The 23,543-nt window shown below is 45.4% G+C and overlaps 1 protein-coding gene and 1 pseudogene across 2 annotated transcripts in view; both read left to right on the forward strand.

Annotated features, from left to right (window-relative positions):
* The window catches only part of LOC147893172 (Zinc finger C-x8-C-x5-C-x3-H type family protein), a 102,203-nt gene extending 79,075 nt beyond the window's left edge, over positions 1–23,128 (forward strand). Inside the window, exons 13-17 of one of the 2 annotated variants that reach the window (XM_087387715.1) lie at positions 12,516–12,644; positions 12,926–13,066; positions 13,267–13,386; positions 21,882–22,022; positions 22,165–23,128. In XM_087387715.1, the coding sequence (XP_087243841.1) occupies positions 12,516–12,644; positions 12,926–13,066; positions 13,267–13,386; positions 21,882–22,022; positions 22,165–22,261 (628 nt within the window). In that variant the 3' untranslated portion in view covers positions 22,262–23,128. The remainder of the gene's footprint in view (positions 1–12,515; positions 12,645–12,925; positions 13,067–13,266; positions 13,387–21,881; positions 22,023–22,164) is intronic. The other variant, XM_087387714.1, reaches the window with a different exon arrangement.
* Positions 4,926–6,104, forward strand: LOC147893173 (uncharacterized; annotated as a pseudogene).
* Positions 23,129–23,543: the final 415 nt, after the last annotated feature.

The following is a 23,543-nucleotide window of genomic DNA, read 5'->3' on the forward strand; positions in this document are numbered from 1 at the left end:
GTCACGCATTTTGCCGTACAGTTTCGCTCCTTGCTGCTCTGCCCGTTGCAACTGCTTGCATTCCTGCGTCATCCGTATAGTGGTACATACCTGCGCTGTACAACTACACCTATGTCGTACAATTGCACATGCGCCGTACCTATGTTGTACAACTGTACCCGCGTCGCACCTGTTCTGTACAGGTGCACCTACGTCGTACTTGCCTTTTGTACATGCGCACCTGCTTTCGTACAAACGTACATGCAGGTGTACTTGCTTTCGTACAAGCGTACATGCCTTTCGTACACACGTACCTATAGATCAGCTACCTGTGCAACTTGTACCTGCTCCGTAGCTCCGCACGTGCGGGTTCCGTACCTGTTTCGGCATTGGCTGTGAACCAGGTTCTTGGTTCTTGCTTGCTATAATCCTTTTTGGGTCTCACTGTAGTCATCTACAGACACTTGCAGTTTTGGGGCTTTTGTAGGACATTGGCAAATTTGGGGTTTTCAGTTCATTTCCCTTCTTTTGGTTGCAATTTCCTGCAAGACATTGGAGCCTTGGGATTTGGATTGCAATTTCTTGTTCAGATTGCAGGACATTGGGTCACATTTGCAAGACATTGGGTCAGATTGCAAGACATTGGGTCACATTTGCAAAAACTCAACAAAATTTGGGGCTTTTCTGTATTTGCCCTCTTTTTGGCTTTTTGCCCTCATTACATTTGAGGCTTTTGCCAGATTTGCTGATTTTTGCAGTGGTCATTGCTTGACACAGTCACATTTGGGTCAAATTTGCATTTGCCCCTTGATTTGGACTGGAAATTTGCAGGACATTTACTTGCAGACATTTGTTGTCATTTTTGGACAGCCAGCTTTTTGCAGTGATAGCCTTGAGGCTTTTGTGTTTTCAGGTCCTTTTTTTTCAGGGTATCCCATTTGCAATGGCTGGCAACAATCATGATCTATTTGGCATTCTTCGTGAAGATGATAAGTTGGATGGCACCAACTATCCGATGTGGTCTTATCTCATGAAACATATTCTTGTTGCAAGGCACTTTTGGAACATTGTTTCTGGGGTTGATTTGAGGCCAGCCAATGCTACAGTGGCTGCCCCTACTGTTGGTCCCTCTGCAGAGGATACCCCTCCTGATGCTTTATCTTCTAGCACCCCTGCTGTTGCTCCTCCAACTCAAGAACAAACAAGATGGGATGCAAGAGATGCAAATGCACATTCCTGTATTGCTTTATCATGCAAGAGAATCATTATTCCACACATCCGGTCTTACAGGACAGCAAAGGATGCTTGGGACAAATTAGTTTCTCTTTATCAGATTCGCAATGAGACACCTGTTACATATTTAAGAAGGCAATTGCAGGAAGTCAGTATGAATGAAGGTGACTCTATGAATGCATACTTGACAAAGGTCAAGGACCTCATGGAATAGCTTGCTAATATTGATGAGGTGGTGCCAAATTCTCAGCTTGTCAGTACCACATTGAATGGGCTGCCAGATACATATCAAGGGTTCGCTACAACCCTTCGATTAGTGGCCAAGGGTAATCCAGATCACTACTCTTTTGATCAGCTAGTCACTTTGCTTTTGCATGAAGAGCAAGTCGTGCTAATAGGCAAGCTACTATTCCTGATCATGCATTTGCTTCACAGCAGACAGGAAAAGGCAAGGCTTCCAAGCCTATGGCATGGTTGTTAAGACACTTGTCTCTTATGGTAAGACACCTACGACACTTAAGACACTTAAGACACGTGTCTTACCTTAAGACACTTAAGACACGTTTCTCTTTATCAGATTCGCAATGAGGCACGTGTTACATATTCAAGAAGGCAATTGCAGGAAGTCAGTATGAATGAAGGTGACTCTATGAATGCATACTTGACAAAGGTCAAGGACCTCATGGAATAGCTTGCTAATATTGATGAGGTGGTGCCAAATTCTCAGCTTGTCAGTACCACATTGAATGGGCTGCCAGATACATATCAAGGGTTCGCTACAACCCTTCGATTAGTGGCCAAGGGTAATCCAGATCACTACTCTTTTGATCAGTAAGTCACTTTGCTTTTGCAGGAAGAGCAAGTCGTGCTAATAGGCAAGCTACTATTCCTGATCATGCATTTGCTTCACGGCAGACAGGAAAAGGCAAGGCTTCCAAGCCTATGGCATGGTTGTTAAGACACTTGTCTCTTATGGTAAGACACTTACGACACTTAAGACAATTAAGACACTTAAGACACGTGTCTTACACTTAAGACATGTGTCTTACCTTAAGACACTTAAGACACTCTTATGGTAAGACACTTAAGACACTTAAGACACTCTTATGGTAAGACACTTGAGACACGTGTCTTACCTTAAGACACTTAAGAAACTCTTATGGTAAGACACTTAAGACACGATCTTACCTTAAGACACTTAAGTTACTCTTATGGTAAGACACTATAAATTTAGGCACGCTTTAAATTTTTTATAAAATCTAAAAGCCCTAAAATTTCAACGTTTTGGAACCTTGTACTTTGCAGATAGCATTTTCGTTTCGTGACTCGTCGTCCGGACTCCGTACATGCCGTCCGTACCACGGTGCCCCGTCCGTACTGCCCCGTACGCTTTTTTGCCTCTCTGGTATGGCTGCTGTAGATTCGCTGTACATTGTACGGACCTGCTGTACAGATTTGCGGTACCCTGTACGGATTCGCCGTACATTGTATGGACTTGCCGTACCCTGTACGGATTTACCGTACGTTCAATCTTGCTGCTGGTTTGGGTGACGAGCATCAACGTTGGAGCTCAGCCTGCCTTCAGGTTCACGTTGTGCATCATTTGCTTCTTTTATCAGGTTGTACAGCGCTGTTTTTGAAGGCCTTGAAGGCTCCATTCCACTCTGCATCTTGCTTTCTCCTTCTCCAAAAAATGGGGGCAATTATGGGCTGAAAGCCCTAAGAAAGTTGGCCCCCTTCTAGGCTTGTTTCAGATAAGAGCCTGCTAGATAACAGTAAATTTAAAGGGGGCAAAATATGGGCTGAAAGCCCTAATTAATTTGGCCTCCTTCTTGGGGCTGCATAGCAGCATACTAGCATTGCTTATGCCTCATGCATGAGACTTGTTACTGCTTAATGCTTGAGCCTTGAAGCTTCTATTGCAGCTTACTTGGCATGTGCATTTCTCAACACAATTAGTCTATAGATTGCAGTTTACTTGCTTGTTCTACTTCTCCCAAAATTTATATTGAATTATGCTCGTGTGCATGCCAACATGACATGTCACAGGTCATAGCAGCAGAGAATTACAGCATAGCAACAGAGAATTACAGCATAGCAGCAGAGATTTACCAGGGGATCCATACCACTATGATTAACCCCATAGTGGCAACGGGGTCAGGAAACAAAGAGTGGAAGTGCAATTATTGTGGCGAGCCTTTTGTGAGCTCAGCGACACGTCTTATTCTCCATGTGTCTGGACTTGGTGGTACGGGAATTGGTTGATGTACTTATGTTCCTTTTGAGATTGCACAGAAAGTTATCAGAGATCATCCAAAACTTTGTGGTGGACCTGGTACCATGCCTGCTGCCTTGCAGGATGAGGATTTGTTGGGGCCTGAGTCTCACACTATCAACCTTGATGATGCTATGGATAGTGACTCTAGTGCTATTCGTTCCTCTCATGCAGAGAAGAGGGCTAGGAAAGAGGGCATTGCTTTTGCTACATCCTCACCACCATCCACCGCTATGCCTACTTTGAAAAAGAAGCAGGGGACTTTATCATGTGTATTGTCCACACAGTCTTGGCAAAAAGAGCGGCAGCATTTGGCAGATATTGAAATTGGGAGGACTGTGATTGAATGCAACTTTGCTTTTAATGTCCTACAAACACCACAGTGGAAGAGGATGATCAAGGCAGTGGCAGCTGTGGGAGCTATAGATACATGGACAGGTGTGACATATGGTGCGATGAGGACATCTGTGTTGGTGGAGGAGATTGGCAGAATTAACAAAGCTCTTGATCCTATCAAGGAGGGTTGGAAGAAATTTGGTTGCAGCATTCTGTCTGATGGATGGAGTGATGTTAGGAGGAGGGGCATCATTAATATATTGGTATCCTCATGCCTTGGTCCCTATTTTTTGAAAGCTGTTGATACAGGTCGAGGAGGTGCTAGCACTACAGGTGAAGTCATTTTTCAGCATGTTCGAGCACCTATCATTGAGATAGGGTCTGAGAATGTGGTCCAAGTTCTTACAGACAATGCAAGTAATTGTGTGAGGATGGGAGAGCTTGTGGAGGCAGAGTTTCATTCCATTGTATGGAATCCTTGTGCTTCACATTGCCTAGACCTTCTCATGGAGGACATCGGTTGTCCCTTGGATTGCTAGTGTGATGTAGACTGCTAGTACCATTGCAGCCTTCTTTAAGAAGCAGCCCAAGGCCTTGGCCATATTCAGGGAGCATAGCAACTTGGAAATTGACCGGCATCGAAGACACGCTTTGCATACATGCACATTGTTTTGGAACGCCTTCTTGTAGTGCATGCAGCTCTTCGATAGACAGTGGTGTCTCGGATGTGGTTAGAGTGGTCTGACTCTACCTGGTCAGAGAGCATGACAGTACAGAGGATGTGCTTGGATCACTCACTTTGGATTGACATGGAGTCCATAGTGAAAGCTCTCCATCCTTTATTCGCTGTCTTGCGGGTGACTGATATGGACGGAAGTACTCTTGGCTTGGTCCATCATTTCATGGAGCAGTTGCGTGTTTCGTTGAGTACATGTAACTCCCTCGCACCTGAGAGGTAAGGTTGGTCTATGTCCACTATATTAATAAGTAATGAATCATCACTTATCATAAATCCATTATCAGTGTTTATCATAATTTACAAATCATGTTGATATGTAGAATGGAAGAAATAAGGTTTCTAGCGGATACGAGATGGCGGTTCATGCGTAGGCCCATCCATGGGCTTGTAACACTTTTGCATCCACTGTTTAAGTCAGCTGATTTATTCAATAAGCTAGAGTTACTGGCGGATAGAGATGCCTACACAAGTTGGGTTTTTTCAGAGGATGAGCAATTGGAGATGGACTTGGAGCTTTCTCAGTATTAGAATAGTGTGGGTGTTTCCTTCTCTAGACCCACGTCTAAAAGGAAAGAGATTTGTGTGAAGCCAATTGAGTGGTGGGAGACATATGGCTACTCCACTCCTTGAGTGCGGAAGTTGGCTCTTTGGATTTTATCTCAGGTGAGAGCTGAGACATATATCTTTGGCATTTGCTATTCCTAGTTTGGTAAACTGTAAATGTAGATGATGATTGATCTTGATTCTCACTCCTTTAATCTCGATTTGTAAATGCCAATTGAGATTTGGAACCAAAAGGAATGTGCAGCAGGAGCATGTGAGAGGAATTGGAGCTCCTACTCTTTGATCCATACGAAAATAAGGAACAAGTTAAGCACAAGGCAACTCGAGCGCTTAGTATATTGCCGTGCAAACTTGAGGCTTATAAGAAAGCTTAAAAACTTGGCAGGTCCAGTGCAGGTAACATTGGTAGCTTGAGTCTATTGTAACATGTTCTATCATCTATGATTTCGATTCTAAATATATCTAGGAAATTGAAATCATAACAATGAACATTGAACATATGCTTGTAAATGTTGTTGCAGGTGGATCCTACAAGCATTGACATAACCAAGTTGCCTACTTATGCTAGAGTTGAAGCTGATGAGGAGGAGATATATGCACAGCTACATAGAGAGCTAGAGACCATAGATAGACGAGTCACTCGCTCACGTTTTAGATCAGCCATTGCTATTCCAAGCACAGAGGGACACAGGTGAGGGCAGGGGCAGAGGTAGAGGCAGAGTCAGAGGCAGAAGTGGTGGAAGAGGAGCACGAGGTCGTGGTTGTGCCATCCGACGTGGCCATGGGAGAGCTGTGGCTGTGGCCAGTACCTCATCAGATACACCTATGCGGTCTGCCTTGGACGAGGAGGGGGAGGATGAGGAGGAGGAGGAGGAGGATGAGGTGCCTGAGGAGCCACAGTATGATAGTGAGGGTAACACTATCACTGATGGTGACTTTGGATCCAGCAGTGGCAATGACCTAGTAGATTCAGACTAGGATGAGTCTTGAGAGACTTGACTCTTGAGATTTTAAAGTTTCCCATTTAGTTATATGTATGAGGATTCATATTTCATTCATGTCACATGTGACTACTACATAGTTGGCATTGGCCGAGTTATTTATGGCATATGTTTAAACTTTATTGATCTATGATGATTTACTATCATCTATGTAGCCCTCCAGGCTCTTTTTAAGTTATAATTTGGAATTTTGAATATCAAATTGTTGGTTTGTACTTTAAACCTTAAAGTTGTGAGTCATGACTTGCAAGCCCATGAGTCTTGAGTCTTAACTTTTAACTTTTAAGTCTCGAGTCTTGACTTTTAACTTGCAAGAAGTCCCAGGTCCAGAGTCTTGGCATTTAAATTTTAAGTCTTAATGGACAAGCGAGAAGTCTTCACTCTTAACTACATTGTACTTCTAAAATGTTAAAACTAGCAGCTAGTCATGCTACCATGTTATACTTATACATACTTAAATTTTTAAATTTAATATTTATTTAATATTATTATAATTGGAAAACGTATCTTACGTGTCTTATCTTTAAGAGACTTTAGACACTCGTGTCTAAAGCGTGTCTAACGTGTCTTACAACCATGGCCTATGGGCAAGCCTAAATATGCGCCTGACAGTGGCAATTCCTCCAATGCATCTAAAAATACAGCAGATAAGTCAAAGAAGAAAAGATGCAACTATTGTCGCAAGCCAGGGCATGAAATTTCAGAATGCAGGAAGTGCATTGCTTCGGAGAAAAAGAAAGTAGGATTGACAGTTAATGCCTCACATGCAAATGAATCCCACAAGCCAACAGATGCCTCACATGCACATGCTCTCGAGGATGATTGGGCATGGGCTGTCCATTGCTCCTTTGATCCCTCCAAAGGTGATGCATTCTTTACTGCTAATGATGCTCAATCTTGGTATTTTGATAGTGGTGCCTCCAAGCACGTCAGACAGTTGTTTCATTCCTTAGCTAATGCACCTCGAGGGGGGACTGTCACATGTGCTAAAAATGCTTCCTATGCTGTAAAAGGAATTGGAGATGTGTAGCTTACATGCATTTCAAGCCATCCTGTCACTTTGACAAATGTTCTTTTTGTGCCTGGAATTGAAGTGAACTTGATTTCAATTTCAGCAATTGCCACTTCAGGTTTCAGAGTGATTTTTGATGGATACAGATGCCTAGTATATGATCTTCGTGATGACAATGCCAAAGTGCTTACTGGCACTTTGAAAAAGGGCCTTTATCACCTTGATGATCACTTAGTTGCACTCTCTATTGAAGCATTTGCTATTTCAGATTCACAGCTTGTTGAAACTCATCTTTGGCATGAGAGAATGGGTCATCTCAATTATAGAGCTCTTGCCAAGTTACATTCACAGGGCATGGCAAATGATGTACCTCAAACTCACACAGTTTCCAAACATGTGTGTGAGGGTTGTCTTTTGGGTAAGATGCATCGGTTTCCTTTTCAAAAGAATTGTCCAAAACTCTCACAAAGGAAATTGCAGCTAGTGCACAGTGATGTCTGTGGCCCAATGAGGACAAATGCCATTGGGGGGTACAAATATTTCATGACTCTCATTGATGACTTCACAAGATATTGCTGGGTATATGCTTTAAAAGCCAAATCTGAAGTGTTCTCATGCTTTCAGAGGTGGCAGAATATGGTTGAGAATGAATCAGGATGCCGGCTTGTCACCCTCAACACAGATAGGGGGGGAGAGTATATGTCAAAGGAGTTTGATGCATTTTTGTCTTCATGGGGCATTGTTCACTCATGCACTACTCCTTACACTCCTCAGCATAATGTTGTTCCTGAAAGGAAGAACAGGTCCACTATGGAGATGGTCAGATGCATGCTTAAGGCCAAGTCCTTGCCCAATAAATTTTGGTTTGATGCAGAGATGTGTGCCAACTATGTGCTGAATAGATCACCCACAAGGGCATTGAGGACTGTTACACCTTATGAAGCATGGAAAGGCAGGAAGCCTTCACTTTCACACATGAGAGTTTTTGGGTCTCTTGCATATGTTCATGTACCATCTCAGCTGAGACATAAGCTTGATGATAAGGCAATCAAATGCATATTTATTGGTTACAGCCAGGAGAGCAAAGGGTATCAGTTATACCAACCAAATGTTGGGAAGATTTTTGTCAGTCGAGATGAAATCTTTGCTGAACATTCGGCTTCTCCTCTTGTGGACTGCAAAGCTAAGCCAGAAGTTGACATGTTTGACGCCTTTGACTCTTGGTTACCTCTGCTTCCCTCAGAGGGAGACTTTGACCAGCAACATGAGCCTCCTGTAGGCCCTCCAACAAGCAATGATCAGCTAGCACCCCATGCTGATTCGCAGGCTCCTCGTCCAACACAAAATTATCCCACTATTCATGATGCAGTGATTGAAGAAAGAGTTGTCAATAGACAGCAAAGGCAAGGTCCCAGATGGCTTCTTGACACATTGAGGGAAAGCAAACAAGATCAACCACTTGCTGCCCGGACCAGATCAGGGAATAGACAGATGCATGATCACTTTCTTGAGTTTGCACTCCTTGCTACAGCTTGCAAACAATGAAGAGCCTTTGTGCCATAAAGATGCTTTTGACAGCAAAGAGTGGATGGATGCAATGAGAGCTGAGCTACAATCTATTGCAAAAAATGACACATGGGAATTAGTAGATCTCCCTCCCGGCAAGCATGCCATTGGTACCCGGTAGGTCTACAAATTAAAAAGGAAATCTGATGGCAGCATAGATCGACACAAAGCCCGTCTTGTTGCAAAAGGGTATGCAAAAGGATCTGCAGGAAGAAGTTTATGTGACACAACCTCTTGGCTTTGAGGTTGTTGGCTCTGAAAACAAGGTATGACGGCTGAGAAAAGCCCTTTATGGTTTGAAGTAGGCACCCAGGGCATGGCATGCCAAAATTCATGTACACTTACTGTCCCTTAGTTTTCAGAATAGCCCCACAGAGCCCACTCTTTATGTCCGTGGGAGTGGATCTGATTTTTTAGTGCTGATTTTATGTGGGTGACATGCTGATCACATGCCCTGATACTCAGCATATTGCAGCTTTCAAGGCTGATTTGCAGCAAGCTTTTGAAATGTCAGACATGGGACAGCTGCACTATTATCTAGGCATTCAGTTTGCTCATGTTGAGGGGGGTATCATGTCACAGCCCAAGTATATTGGACAGCTCCTTGATCGTTTTCAGTTTGAGGATTGAAAGCTAGTTTCTACTCCAGTGGACCCTGGCTTTAAATTTTCAGCTCATGATGGGAGCTCACCATGTGATATCACTCTTTACCAGGAGGTTGTTGGATGTCTCATTTACTTATGCCACACCAGACCTGACTTACAGTATGCAGTATCCCAGCTAAATAGGTTCATGCACATGCCCAGTTCACAGCATTGGTAGGCAGTGAAGAGAGTCTTTAGATATCTCAGAGGCACTTAGGATTTACCGCTAGAGTAGAGTGTGTCTGGCTTCAACAGTTACTTACAGATCTTGGTATTCGCTAGACATCCTCCACTATGGTCTACACTGACAGCCAGAGTGCTTTGGCCATTGCGCATAATCCAGTGTTTCATGCGCGTACCAAGCACATTGAAGTTGACTATCATTATGTTCGAGAGCGGTTGTCAACAGGAGACATAGAGTTGTCCTACCTTCCCATAGAAGAGGACATGGCATATATGTTTACAAAGGCACTTCCTTGTCCCAAGTTCGAAGTCTTTCGACATGCTTTACACTTGGTTCCCTTTGTTACATGATCTGACATATTTTGTACATTCATAGGTGGCTATATCCTTTTGGATGAACATGTGCCACCATGACTAGAAAATACCAGATATTTTGAGAGGTTTCCAGAATACTTCAGCCCATACCATGGAGGGGGGTTTGTAGGCCATCTTCTCCCGGTTGTAGTGATGCCCTATGGGCCCTGGTATGTGCCTTGTAGGTATACGTATAGGCACTTTAGTGTTTTAGTGCCTTTTATGCCACATAGGACATTTAGTCCTATGTGACACCTAGGACACTTAGTCCTAGGGTCTATCTTCATGTACTTTGTACTATCATTTCTGCTATTCTAGTTGACGTGACAGTCTTTAGCTCCTAGCTTCGACTCTTGTGCTTGCTTCCACACTCCACGCACCTACAACTAGGTCTAGTAGCAAAATTGTTGACATGGGAAGGCCTGAAGTGGAGTGAAGGTCCAGCCACACCAAGTCTAGCAGCAAAATTGTTGACATGGGAAGGCCTGAAGACAAAGAAAATGCTTACTAGGCTTATGAATATGTCTCTAGAGGAAGGGTTTCCATCAGATTGGTAGCTTAATAGGATTGTACCGATCCATAAGGGGGGAGACAGCAAGATGGCAAAGAATTATCGGACAATAATGGTGAGCAGCCTAATGTCATTGTTATATGGCACTATCCTTGAGCAAAAAATCAGCAAATGGGCGGAGGAACAAGGAATGAGGGTGCCATCCCAAGCAAGGTTTCATCCCAAACACTCAATGATTGATAATCTTGCTGCCATAAGGGGTGCAACTGAAGGAGCCAAACACAAGAAAGAGGTTGTCTACTATTGTTTTGTAGATTTCAAGAAAGTCTTCGACGCAGTACCATGTAGGAGAAGCCACTAGGGTTCTTGCTGAGTTAGCACAGCCACTAGTGGATGGGTCATGCTCCAAGGGTAAAGCTGTAATATGCAGTGACATAGGGGTTAAGCAAGGCTGCCCTCTCACCTTCACTTTTTGATCTTTCTATCAATGATTTGGAAGAGTGGATAAGAATGCACAGCAAGGTAGGTGTTCGGATTGCAGGGTACGCTTTGCTAATGCTTATCTACGCAGATGATGTGGTATTCTTCGCAAAGAACAAGGAGAGCCTGCAAGCACATTTGGATGCACTGAGAGAATTCTGCAAACACTAAGGAATGCAAGTCAATATAGATAAGACAAAGGTAATGGTGATTGGGACGCGAACAAACAATTGGATGTCACCTTTGAAAGGGAGCACCTGGATACAGTCAACTCACATAAATATCTCGGAGTGGATTTCATAGACAACTATAAATGGAATGCATGCATGAAAATGATGGTTCCAGGAGGTTTGAAAGCTTTGTATAGCTTCAAAAATAAACGCAGGAAGGCAATCTGTGGAATTGGGAAATGAGAAAATTTCTGTACACCAATGCCTGACCATGACCGTGACTTCCAGACACGTGAGATCAGCAAGGGACTGGAGTCAAGCCCGACGAGCATTCACCCCATTCGGGATACCGTCATTGTTACATCTTGACGTCAACCCTATAGAGCATGCCAGCATGCCAGCAGCATATCTCAGAGACACCAAGACTGTTGGTGGGACTCGAATCTGGCCCATATGGAGCTCAAGCTACTCATGACTGACACATGAGACATGACAGATGGCTTGCAATTGGATGAATTCCCAACAGGGATTTTTTGTTCCTGTTGCTCCTAGGTTCAGCAGTATTGTCTTGGAGCCATCTTATATGTCTCATGATTGACAAATGAGACATGACAGATGGCTTGCAACGACATGAATTACTCCCAACATGGATTTTTTGTAGACGCCTCTAGTTCTTCCCATGGAGGGTTATCCTTTCATGTTGATCTCAGTTTTTTGGTCTGACAGGCTTTATTTTACCTTCCGCATATGTTAATATACCTTTCTTTCTTTCTCTCTCTGTGTCTTACAAGCCATCAGACAGGAGGGTTCCTCATTGACGCACCCAAAGAGGGTGGAGCAGTCAGCCACTGGAGGAGCTGGACATAAGCAGGAGATAGTTGGGTAATATGGCTATCACACTGATCACTATGACTGCCAGTACTAGCAGCAGATCTCTTACATTTGCTTTAGAGAGACAGATAGGCTACCTCCTCCACTCCACCTGGTAACACTTCTTTCTATAATCCTCGATATACACGGAGACATTGGTACATCTATCTCGACTGTATTCAGGTGATGACCATGTCTCACCTCGATAGAGCTGTACCTTCTCCCTTGATGAGCAGAAGTAGTATAGGCTCTGCCTTCTTGAGTGTTTCATAGGCTACTTTTGAAGATGTTAAGAAACTTCATTTTCCATCTTTTTTTTCCCCTAAGTGTCTCCGAACTTGCAAAATGAGAGAAGTGCTACTTTGCGAATTCCTTTGTTGCAGTCCTCGCTGCATTGATCTATAAACAGGTAAGTTCAGTTTCTTGATGTGGGATGCACCTTTTTTCACACATAAGGCCAAGGAGGGAAGCCAAAATGTGATGTTGAAAGCAATTGCTTATGCTTGATTATCCTCATACAGGGCTGTTATCTCATTTGATTGTTCTTTTGGCACCAATAGTCTTTTGCTGAATGGTTGTATGTTCTATTGGTAAACAGAAATAGAAAGAAAAGCCATGGAGGTGGTGATACTGTTCATAGCAATGACGTGGAGTGTTCTGTTGAAAGGAAGAAAATGGGAAAGTCTTCAAAGGCCACTAGGAAAAGGAGGCACAGTAGCAAGGACAGGTACAATTCGAAACTGCGTATCATTTTATTTTGAGGGCACAATATATTTGTTATGTTGATGACAGGTTTGGTAATTCACAACAGATCATCCTATTTGTTGTGTCTATGAACCCCATGAATTCAGAATGAAAATCTACTTGCAGTGTGCACTGCAAGTATGTGAAAAGTAATTCAAATGGAACTGCCATAGGCAGTAGGATTGGTTTAGTAACTGCAAGAAGCATAAAAATTCTTATGCAACCAGTAAATAATATCAGACAAATTATCTGCTAATGGAATAGGTACAGCTGGAAAGGAGTGGGCTCTGGTCTAACTGATCATGGCACTGATATGGAGGCTTCAGGAGTGGGTAATGAAAGCTGCAATACTCACAAGAAAGACAGAAGCATAAGAAACAGTAACAGAGAATCACACATGGCAAGGTAAGATACAAGGTGCTTTGATACAATTGGGAATAACACATAAATTTTATCTGATAGGACGTATAATTATTTTCAAGATGTTGGAGACTGCTCTTGCTGGCATATGGTTGCACATAAGAAGCATGCGAATTGTTCTTATTAATTTCCTTTCAGGTGTAGACTGCATTTGAAGAGCTTCAGTTCTGTTGCTGATGGAACAGGTACCACAGGATGAGTGAGGGTGATGGTGATATTGAGAGGAGCATCCCCAAAGGGAATTCATCTGAGGAAAGTGGTGCAGAGGTGTTTTCAGAGGAAGAGAGAAGCAGGAGCCACAGAAGGTTTGACAATTTTATGCTGATAAATGAGATTTTTTCGTATTCATAAATATCAGAACTTGTAGGAATAGTTTTGTTTTTTCTGTTCAGTTCTTTTTGTGTTGTGATGCTAAAAATTCTCTTTTGGCACCTATCTGCAACGAAGGAGCCTTTGATGTCCCTTGTAGATATGTTTTGTCTCTAGGCTGAAAGACAAATGTATCAGCATCTCACCAAGAAGGTGTTTGATAGATATCAATGCAATATTAGGCATCCTTCATGTTAGTTTGGTTTATTGACCATGCTTGATGTGGTATTCATCTCATATGCTTTGTACTACCTTAGAGTACTCCCTTGGGGTTCATTTACAATTGCTACCTAGGTTTTGGGGTCAAACCTCATTGGTCTCGTTGTTGTGTGCACAATGTCATCTCTTCTCAATTTTGTAGCCCCTACTCAATAAGCATAATTTTATCTTGGATTTCTTCCGCAAGTTCATATCCATACAGGGGACAAGTGACTGCTTCTAGATAGAAACGATGTACAGAGGCCTGCTCACAAACAAACAAAGAGAGTTCAGTGCGATGATATCATCAACGGAACTCAAAAGGCATAGGAAAAAAAGGACACGTTATAAGTGTCAAACTTGGTTGTTTGAGCATTCTTCTTTTATTTATTTTGGCCTTGGACAGCCTTCTAAACACTACATAAAAAAGCTAAGCAACAAGGAGCAATGTAGATGGATACATTTGTGGGGTTGTATTTCACCCTAATAAATTGAGATAGGCCTACCATGAGTATGGGCAGCCTATGTAGATCTTGCAATAGAGGGGGGCCTTAGTCCCACATACAAATGGGCCTCAAGGAGGCCTTGTATGTATGAGACCTTGAAACCTCCAAAGAGAAGCCTCCCTGGACTTTTGGGGGGGCTCCAAGGGCATTATATGGCTAGATGGCGGGGGCTTGAAAGAAAGAAAGAAAGAAATTAGAGTCTTTGGAAGACCGATGGGTCTATGAGATTGAAAGAAAACCTGATACAAATCACAGTAAGGGTGGAGCTACTGAAACGAGCATCATCACCCGTGCTGAACCCTAAGTCTGATCATACATAATCAAATACATCTGGATGTAACAATGAAAAGAAAAGAAAAGGACTGGAGCGGAGCGGAATCCTCCGTATGTCATGTCGCCCTGGCTGGTGCATAGCCGGTGATGGGATGTTGGCGCCCGTCAAGGGGTGCCGTGCGTCTTGGTCTCTTGGACGAGGCTCGACACAAGACCAGAGCCACCGTGACTCCCATGGGATGTATCTCGGGTCTAAACAATGACGGGAGGTCCCCCAGAGTGATTTGTGTCCCCCCTCGATGTCTCGTGTGTCGTGCTGCGGTCGTCGGGTCGGGGTCTCTGTCACGTCTGCGGCTAGAGACTGGACTATCAATGTCACTCGATGGAAAGAACTTTGTGATCCTGTTCTGAGAGGTGTCTGATGATGTGGCCAAGCCTTGTCGCCTGAGTAAGTACTCTTTGTGTCGGACCCCCTCGTGAATGAAGGCTGCAAGGCATCTCTGATCTGGGCAGGTGAGGAATCTTGAAAGGAGGCGGGAGCCGTCTTTGAAGAGGCAATGGTAGCGACGTGGGATCTCGTAGTACACTGGGCACCTGAAAATAAAATGCTCCTCCGACTCAACCTTCTGACAGTCGCACAATATGCATAAGCGATGCTCCCTAGGAATCCCCTTTGCTCTGCCGCTCTCTATGCGGAGGCGGTGTGATGATACCTGAAATTGTCCGATGGAGACCCGTAGTGAGTGAGGCATATGAAGCTCAGTGTACCCCGGTGGTGTGATGAATCCCTCCTCCGAAATACGAAGAGAGTAATCTCTGTAGAAATTCAGCTTCACTGGGAGCTCCGGCTCCAACCAGGTCCTAAAGGTGTGTAGTTGCAGGAGATTCTCTCAAATGACCTGGTTGGTGTGTGGCCCAATCGGGATAGTGGGTGGGAGTATCGGAGGGGCATCTAAACTGTACTGAAAACGAGGTATCCTATCGATGTGGAACCCTAGACTCACAAACCATCTGTGAGTCCGTGCATACCAGCATGGCTCGTCTCCCTCTGTTGCCAACCTCATGGAGGAATTGAGAGCCAACCATGGGAACCTCTGTCTCCCTGATGTGCAGTCCCCATATGATCTAACCCGGTGTAGATATGTGATGGTCTGAAAGGCTGCATCTAGCTGGAGTGGAGAAGCACCAAACTCGGCCTGAAAGATGTGATGTGGTACAAACGGTTTCCCCCGGATCATCCGTGAGAGCATGAGGATCTACAGGCGCTCCACCCATGTCCACTCTATGTCTGACATGTTAGGCCCCCAACAAGGGCTGCCATACATACCGGCTGGTCGGACCAAGGAGTCGAAGAGAAGAGCCTTGGTCCGAGGGTCCTGGAAGTGGGAGTGAAAGCATTGTCTCTCTAGCCGAGCCAGTGAGGCGTATCCCCTGCTTAGTCTCTGCATTGCTGTTCTCATCGTGAAGATCGGGCCGGAGAAGATGACCCCCAAGTAAGTGTATGAGGATACGATCTCAATTGGTGACCCACCAAAAGTAAAAGTAACCTGCTTCCGTTGCATGTTTGCTCGAGAGGTGTTAAAGATCATGACCTTGGTCTTGCCAAGGTTGACCTCCAAATCATGGGATAAACAAAAAGCTTGCAGTGCATCCAGGTGTCGGTGGAGCGTCTCGGGTGTGGAGGACAAGAGTGCCACGTCATGTGCATAAAGAAGAATCCTGATGATGATCTCGGCAAGTGAGCAACCGGTCCCTCCGAACACCCCCATGAAAGTCTCAAGCTCATCGATGTACAGGCCAAACAGGGTCGGTGATAAGGGACAACCTTGTTTGACCCCTATGGTACTTAGGATCTCATCTGTCCAACCTGCGCCTGTTCGAACTTGGCGTGAGAGACTCTCATACAGCGCATGACTGCCCCAAATGATCTCTTGATCAAATCCCAGTGTCTCTAGGCGTGTGATGAGACGAGCTCGAGGTACTGTGTCAAAGGCTTTGGGCAAATCCATAAAGCAACAATATATTCTCTCCTTCCGTGATCTAGCCTCCTCAATGACACCCCTGAGTGTGAGTATGTGATCCATAGTCCCATGGTCTGGCGTGAAACTAGTCTGACCCTCTGCGCTGAGCCCTCTCATCCCTGCGAACAGGCTGACCGATGCATCCAATACAACTGCATCGATCTTGGACATCACATGTCCAATCATGATAGTCCTATCGTTACTCGGGTCCATGGGATCCCCTGCCTTGTGGATGGGGGTGATGGTGTTGAGTATCCAGGTGCGGGGGAAGCCAAGGCAAACAACGTCATTGAATAGCTTTGCTAGGATTGGGGCTAACGTGTCGATCCCATATGCGATAAACTCAGTGCATAGCCCCTTGTGATCCTTTGCTCGGCCATTGTGCAATTTCAATGTCGCGTCCTTGACTCCCCCTCTGGTGAACAACGTGCAAGTGGTGGGGTGAGGTGTGTGTATGATGAGATCTGGAGTGGGCTGGTGTGGGACATCATAAAGATGGTGTGCATACGTGTGTCAGACTCTCGTGTCGGTGAGGGGTGATGGGGACCTACGCTCAAGGAATCTCCGCAAAAAATCCTTAAGAGTTGCTGCTGTATAAGATGTGCAGCAGCTCCTCCTCATTTCGACGAAGAAATGCCTGCTTCTTCCGACATACGAGACGTCGGTACTTGTGTACCGTGTCTGGTGTGTTCGGGAGGTGACATCTGGTTTCAAATCGGAGCCCAACTCTCAAACCCATCCAGACTGCTCTGCCTGGGATGAGGTTGCCTTGATCGTACATATCGGCTCCAACGGACTGGGACACTGAAATGCACTCCTACCAACCGCGGGGAACCATATCTCAGGGCCTCTCCTCGGAAGGAGGTGCCGTCTACGTCGAACATTTGCAGCTGAAAACATATGCTCCTGGATCAAGAGGAAGTCCACTGTTCACCTAACCACTACCCTCTGGAGCTCTTGTTGAAGTAACAGATGTTGCGGCTGCTGACGCGCGTGGTCATGGAGCCTGTGCACGTACCAACTCACCATGGTCCAACTCATGGGGAGGTGGGGGGAGTGGAGAACAAAGCTCGCCTATGAGTGGGAGCTTGTACTGAAATCTAAGACCTCTGGGACTTCGCTGTGGGTTTAGATGGAGAGTAATTTGTGTCAGTATGGTGTCGCACTAGGGGCATAACTGGCTCGATGCCTACCTTGGTGGCCCACTGCCTCAGAAATGAGGAATCAACCCCTAATCGGTCTGTAGAAAGCTGTAGAGTCCAATACGTGGCCTGCTTCAGGTGAACCTTTGGTCCCAGGCGAAGCACATAGACTGCAACACCCAGCTCCCGACGGTCAGCTGAGAAGACAAGCTGAAAAGTGGTGGTATGACAATGGATGACCCATATCTCACTCCCTTGGGGGCCAAGCCGCTCCTCCATCATGTCAAACCTCTGCTGCTGCATCATAAGGTCGACAGTGTGGGAGTCCATTGCTCCTCTCCAAATGCTGCGAAGAGAAATCCCTAGAAAGGGCACGACCGCGAGACAAACACTCCTATAGAGCCTCCTCGGGGCTGCAAAATCAAGACAGACACCTCTAGACCCATCGGGTATCTATCAGGGATCTCAAGATACTTCCATGGTCCTAGCCAACAGAACTCTCTAGGTAAAGGCTGTCTTGGACAAGGCTTGGGACCTGGAAGCTGCGAAAACGGATCGGTTGAGCTCTGTTGCATGGAGGAGGACGCACCTGGACTATGCTACGCCTGGGAAGAGGGGCTCGAGGCCTGCTACAAGGGAGAGGACTCAGGCACCCCCTTGCCTGAAGGCACAGGTTTGGAGAGAGAAGGCGGATGGGTAACAGACGGGGGCAGAGGGGGATGGAGTCCTGGAGGTAGGGAGGGGAGGCGGGCAAGAAGAAGGGGGGGGAAGGGGGGGAGGGTGGTACGGGCGACTGCAGGTTGAGGGGAAGGGGGAGGGACTGAGGGGAGGGGGGAGCGGAAGCGGGGGGCGGCCTCGATGGAGGGTCCATAGAGACCTTCTTAGCGGTGGCTCCAAGCTCTTGCTATTGCAAAGGGCCGTGGGCACTCTACTCTACTGGCGCCTGCGGTTCAGTCGGGAGATCAAAGGTGGTCTCCTCCTCCTGCTCCATAGGGGCAACCTCTGCTAGCTTCTCCTGAGGCTGGGGGAATCGGGCTCTCTCGCGCTCTCTGACCCTAGCTCGATACCTGCGACGCTTGAGGGGTGCCTTGCTGGGCTTCTTGTGCTCAACCTTGGTCCAAGTCCCCTGAGAGGGCTCGACCCAAGGTGTTTGCGAGTGCTGTTGACGATCTGACTGCCTGGCCCGATGCTGGGGAGCCCTCTGCCCCTGCTTTGGCTGAGGGGGAAGCCCCCAAAACTTCCTAGGCTGAGGAGCATTCTACGCTGGCCTCTCATGCAGTCACGAGCTAAGTGTCCCATCTCTCTTTATCGAAGGCACTGGCCTGGAAGCCCTAAGACCTCAACTCTCTGACGTAGTTCGCCTCCATCCAAGGTCTCCAGAAGAATCTCCTCAGGAAGTGTCTTGGGGGTGTCCACAATCACTTTGAGCATGGGGACCCCATCATCTGTGACCACTGTGGTTGTCAAGGGAGGAGGAGACTCCAGCACCGTACCAAAACATCCTTCGATAGACTGGAGAATGGATCTATACTTCTTCGGGAGCCCTGGGAAGCGAGGTACGTGGTGAGTCGTGTCCATGTCTGCCACTGTGAAGCCATGATACCAAGGGAAGACTGGAGAAGGAAGACCCCTCTCCCATAGATGGTGACCTCCTAGATGTGGTTATCTCCTAGGGCTGAACTCGTTGCCTGAAGCCAAATCTGTCGCCTCGAGGGGGTGAGCCCAACAATCTAGCCTACTAGGGCCCTGTCTTGAAGAGCCTCCACTGCACTTTGAACCTGTTGCTTATCCTCAGAAGAGAGCAAAACCTTAACAGTATAGGGAGTCAAAGGTGTTGCCATTTGAGCCCCTCTTGCTAGACCAAGGGTCACTGTCAAGGTTGACCTTCAGAAAAAAGCAATTAGACCTTGTTACACACATTCAGGACTTGGTCGGCACCTTGTGAGCTTTTTGTAAAGCTCGGCTTCTATAGAGACCACTGCCTACGGATTTCAGTGGAGGGTTTCATCGACCCACGAGGGACTAGGGTATATACGTATCCACCTCCCTTATCCCTTGAGAATATCGATAGGGCAGTTCGGAGTCTCGTCACAGCGTCTCTCTATTGAGAGTGGTCGGGCAGAGGGCATACCAAGAGAGGGGACACATCTACACTTTATGTGATTCTCAGGAGATCAAGTCAGAGCAGAATTTCGTATTCAGATGCCCTGTGTACTACGAGATCTGAGGTCACTATCACAGTCTTTTCAGAGAGTCTTGGATCCCTATCCAATTTCCTATCCTACCCAAACCAGAGATGCCTGGCGACCTTCACCATCCATGAGGCTGTCCAACACAGGGGGTGCTTTCTCAGAGCACGTAGGGGTGATTAGGACACACAGCCAGACCCCACTCAGGGTACGATCACTGAGTTTTTCCAACGAGACAACACCAACCATCAGGACCCACGAAGACGGCTACCTTGAGGACCGGAGCCAGAGCTAGACACACACTAGACTTGCCGGCGCATGGAGGCACATATCACATTAGGAGACCTTCCCTCCATGCTCACTAGACTAGGGGCCCAAACCCACAGGAGTGACGGTGGCACTTGTTCGCCGCAGGGCTATGGCCAGGAGACAACAGCGGACCACAGATGTCGAAAGTCGCCAACGACCTATCATTGGCTATATGCCACCACATCAGCTTCACACACCGACATACCCCTCCCAGAGTTGATGCCCCTACTGGCTCCCACATCGAGAGCTGAGAGAGTTCTATTTCAATGTATCGATGCCGTTAAGTTCAGATGTCATGGGTGTTGATGCCCGCTTAGTGGCTTCACCGTCAGCTCATTGTATCAGTTTCTTTTTAGTCTCATAGACCCTTTGGTCTTCCGAAGACTTTTTATAAAATTTATTTATTTCTTTCTTTGGTCTAAACGAATTTCATGTGGATGATGTGCTTGATGCTGCCGGTATGGTCATCTTTTTTCCTACAGCGGTCAGACAGTATGCTTTGGGACAGCATTAAAGACCCTTATGGCATTTATCATCTCAGATCCTCCATGATTTTCAGCTAGTAATACGTCTTGAGATTGCTGATTGTCTCAAAGAATGGGTTCTCCAATTGCTTGATCATGTTTGCCATGCAATACCGCTAGCTGACATTACGGTTGCATCTTTGTATTAGGTCTTGCTGCCTCCTCCTTGGGTTTCCCTCCATGACAATTGTATCTGGTCTATGAGATGTACCTCTCGGTGGTGGCACAAAAGATTGCAGCACTTTGGGCTTCAAAACTCCCTCTTCTACAAAAGTTCTTGCTTTGGGGAGTTTTGATTGGGGTTCTTCCTTTTGGACAGATCTTGGCTTGTCGTCACATGGCTCCTGCCACGTGGAGACAATGTTTGTCCTTGTGGGAGTCTATGCCCCATTTGTTTTGGCATTGCCCAGAGTCATGTGATTTCTTTCTTTTGTTGCAGCGACGGCTTCAGGAGCGTTTCCCCAGTGCTTCTTCTGGCAAACTTTTTTGGTTGTTGGTTTTCTTCTGGTCAGGCAGGGATACGATCTTTTTTTTTATTGGGTTCATTATAAGGCTCTATGAAAGGACTGCAACCATCGGGTTTTTGGTGATCCCTCTCGTGCTAATACCAGGTCTTCCAGGCATCTCTTTGGCAATCATTCGATGATTGTCTACATGCGCGGGCTGGAGATTATCCTGCTTTCTTGTCATATATGGATCTGATGCTTGTAACTGGCTGTCCCTCTCTTTGAGACTGTTTCTTGTAATATAGTCATAAATGGATTTCATCCAAAACCACAAAAGTGTGTGTGTGTGTGTGTGTATTCCCACACTTGAAAAAGGCAAAGAAATGAAGACAATACTTAATTGAAATATTTTTGTGATGCTTCAGAAGTGAGAGGTCGTAAGTTGAGATGCTCTCTGGTCATATATTATGCAAGATTTTGAGAAATTTGTTTTAGGCAAGGTGCCTTAAATAGAGTAGCATTGTGAAGTGAACAATTGAACTTTTCTCAGATTCAGTCTGATGTTATTTTCTTTAGAAGCCCCTGTATGACCATGACCCAAGTTTTGGTCATACCAAGTCAAAGTGACCCCAGATGATAGTAAAGAGAATAAGAAAAGTGATTAGTCTACAATCTATAATGGATTTCTGTAGAGGAAAGGTTTGTGTGAGAAGTTTTAGACTAGGCTTCGAATTCTTCATGAATGTTACGACAATCCGTAACATATGTCCTGCTTCCTTTTCAAGGAGATTTTAGTGACCTCATGCTGCTGGCAAAAGTGCAGGTACACAATAAGAAGCCATGGGGATGACAAACCTCAGCAGACCCATGATGACTACATTTTAGTTAGCCAAGGTCGAAGGCACAATGTCTCAGCTGCAAACAGGAAAAGTAGATCCAGAAGCACTGACCGATCTACCTCAAGGTGAGGAATAGTGTGTTTATACAAGCTTGATTTCCTGACGGAAAAAAGGTGAGATAGGTGTCTACTAAGAAGATACGATGAACAAGTCTTTTCTTTGTTGGCTCAAAAGCTGTGTTAAGATACTAAATAGTTCTGCTCGCAGTACAGGCATGACAGGAAATGCATGGGCTCTAGTAATACAGGGCATAGCAGTGATGAGGAGAGCCCTGCTTGGCAGGACAAAAGCAGCAGTTCTCTGAAGGCAGATAGACAGATGCTTGTGAGAGTAGGCCATGAGAGCTTGTAACTTAGTTATGTTAGAGAGTGCCTAACTATAAGATGCCAGTTTCAGCCGTGGATCTAAGGAGCTTTGCTAACGTGTTAAGGTAACAAGGAATAGGAAGAACATAATGCATTGGGTCAGTGAAGCTGTGCTGCAAGGAACTTCAACAAGGCCTCCACCATCGTTCACGTCTATGGAAGGAATACTTTCCTCATTGTACTGGCTCCAGAAAATACAGAACGTCAGCAAGCCCTGGTCCGACTCTTCCCTTCCCAACTGTAGCACTCAGGCACTATGGCGAATCCAGAAATACGAAAGTTCATATTGAACCCTGATGTCTGTAGGGTTCCATATCCTTGAGCTATGATATGCATGGTGAATTGCATGGTCTCGGGATTTGCCCATGAACCCATTTGGAAGAACCTCACCTTTCTGCGCCTGATTTTCCAATTATGCATATCTGAAAGGAATTTTGATCTCATATCCTGTATTGAATGGTTCAGTGTACAAGGATCCTTCTCAAAGGAATTGCGGAGCTAAAAAAAAAATCTACATTGGGAAATTCAACTCAAATTACTAGCATAACAGGACAAACCTTTGTTGGACTCCCAAATGAAAGCAGTGCATATATTTGATGCTGATGAGCACCTCAAGAAACAAATCTTTCTTTTGGAAAAAGTCAAGAGGGATGCAGGATGATGAGGTTCATCCAAAACATGTGCACTTATGAATCAACCAAGAAAAAAAAACCACTCAGACGTAACATTGCACACTTATAAACACTTTCAAAACATGCTTCTTGATAAGTGTAATGAAGATCATCTTCCTCAACCCAACCCCATAAACAAGGTCATCTTTGTCTTCAGAATTTGTAAGACGTGCAAAACCTGCAAGTCGATTCTGTTCACTATCTCAGCTGTATGAGCTTTGCCTTCTCGCATGTCTAGCAAGTTTTTAATGCATTGTCTCTTATTATGTCCATTCGCTTGCAATATTTTCAAACTTCTTTACTACCACGTTTACATGGTTGTGTCTTGGATTCCTTCGTTTACTAGCTTAGCAGCACGTGTCCACATGCTATTGCAAATTGCATGCATCAACAGGTCAGCGTTTTCTTATGTTGAACTTCTTAGTAATGTCATAATCTGTTGGAGCTCCTAGAGTTGCTATGGTTGGATAGGGAATTTAGATTAAATCTATAAGACTCATGCACTCCACGAACAATTCTCTAAAAATATTGTAAGTTTCTTTGAGACAGT

The sequence above is a fragment of the Dipteris shenzhenensis genome, chromosome 16 (assembly GCF_047967505.1).
Source record: "Dipteris shenzhenensis isolate YYH24624 ecotype China chromosome 16, Dip_SZ_1.0, whole genome shotgun sequence".
NCBI lineage: Eukaryota > Viridiplantae > Streptophyta > Polypodiopsida > Gleicheniales > Dipteridaceae > Dipteris > Dipteris shenzhenensis.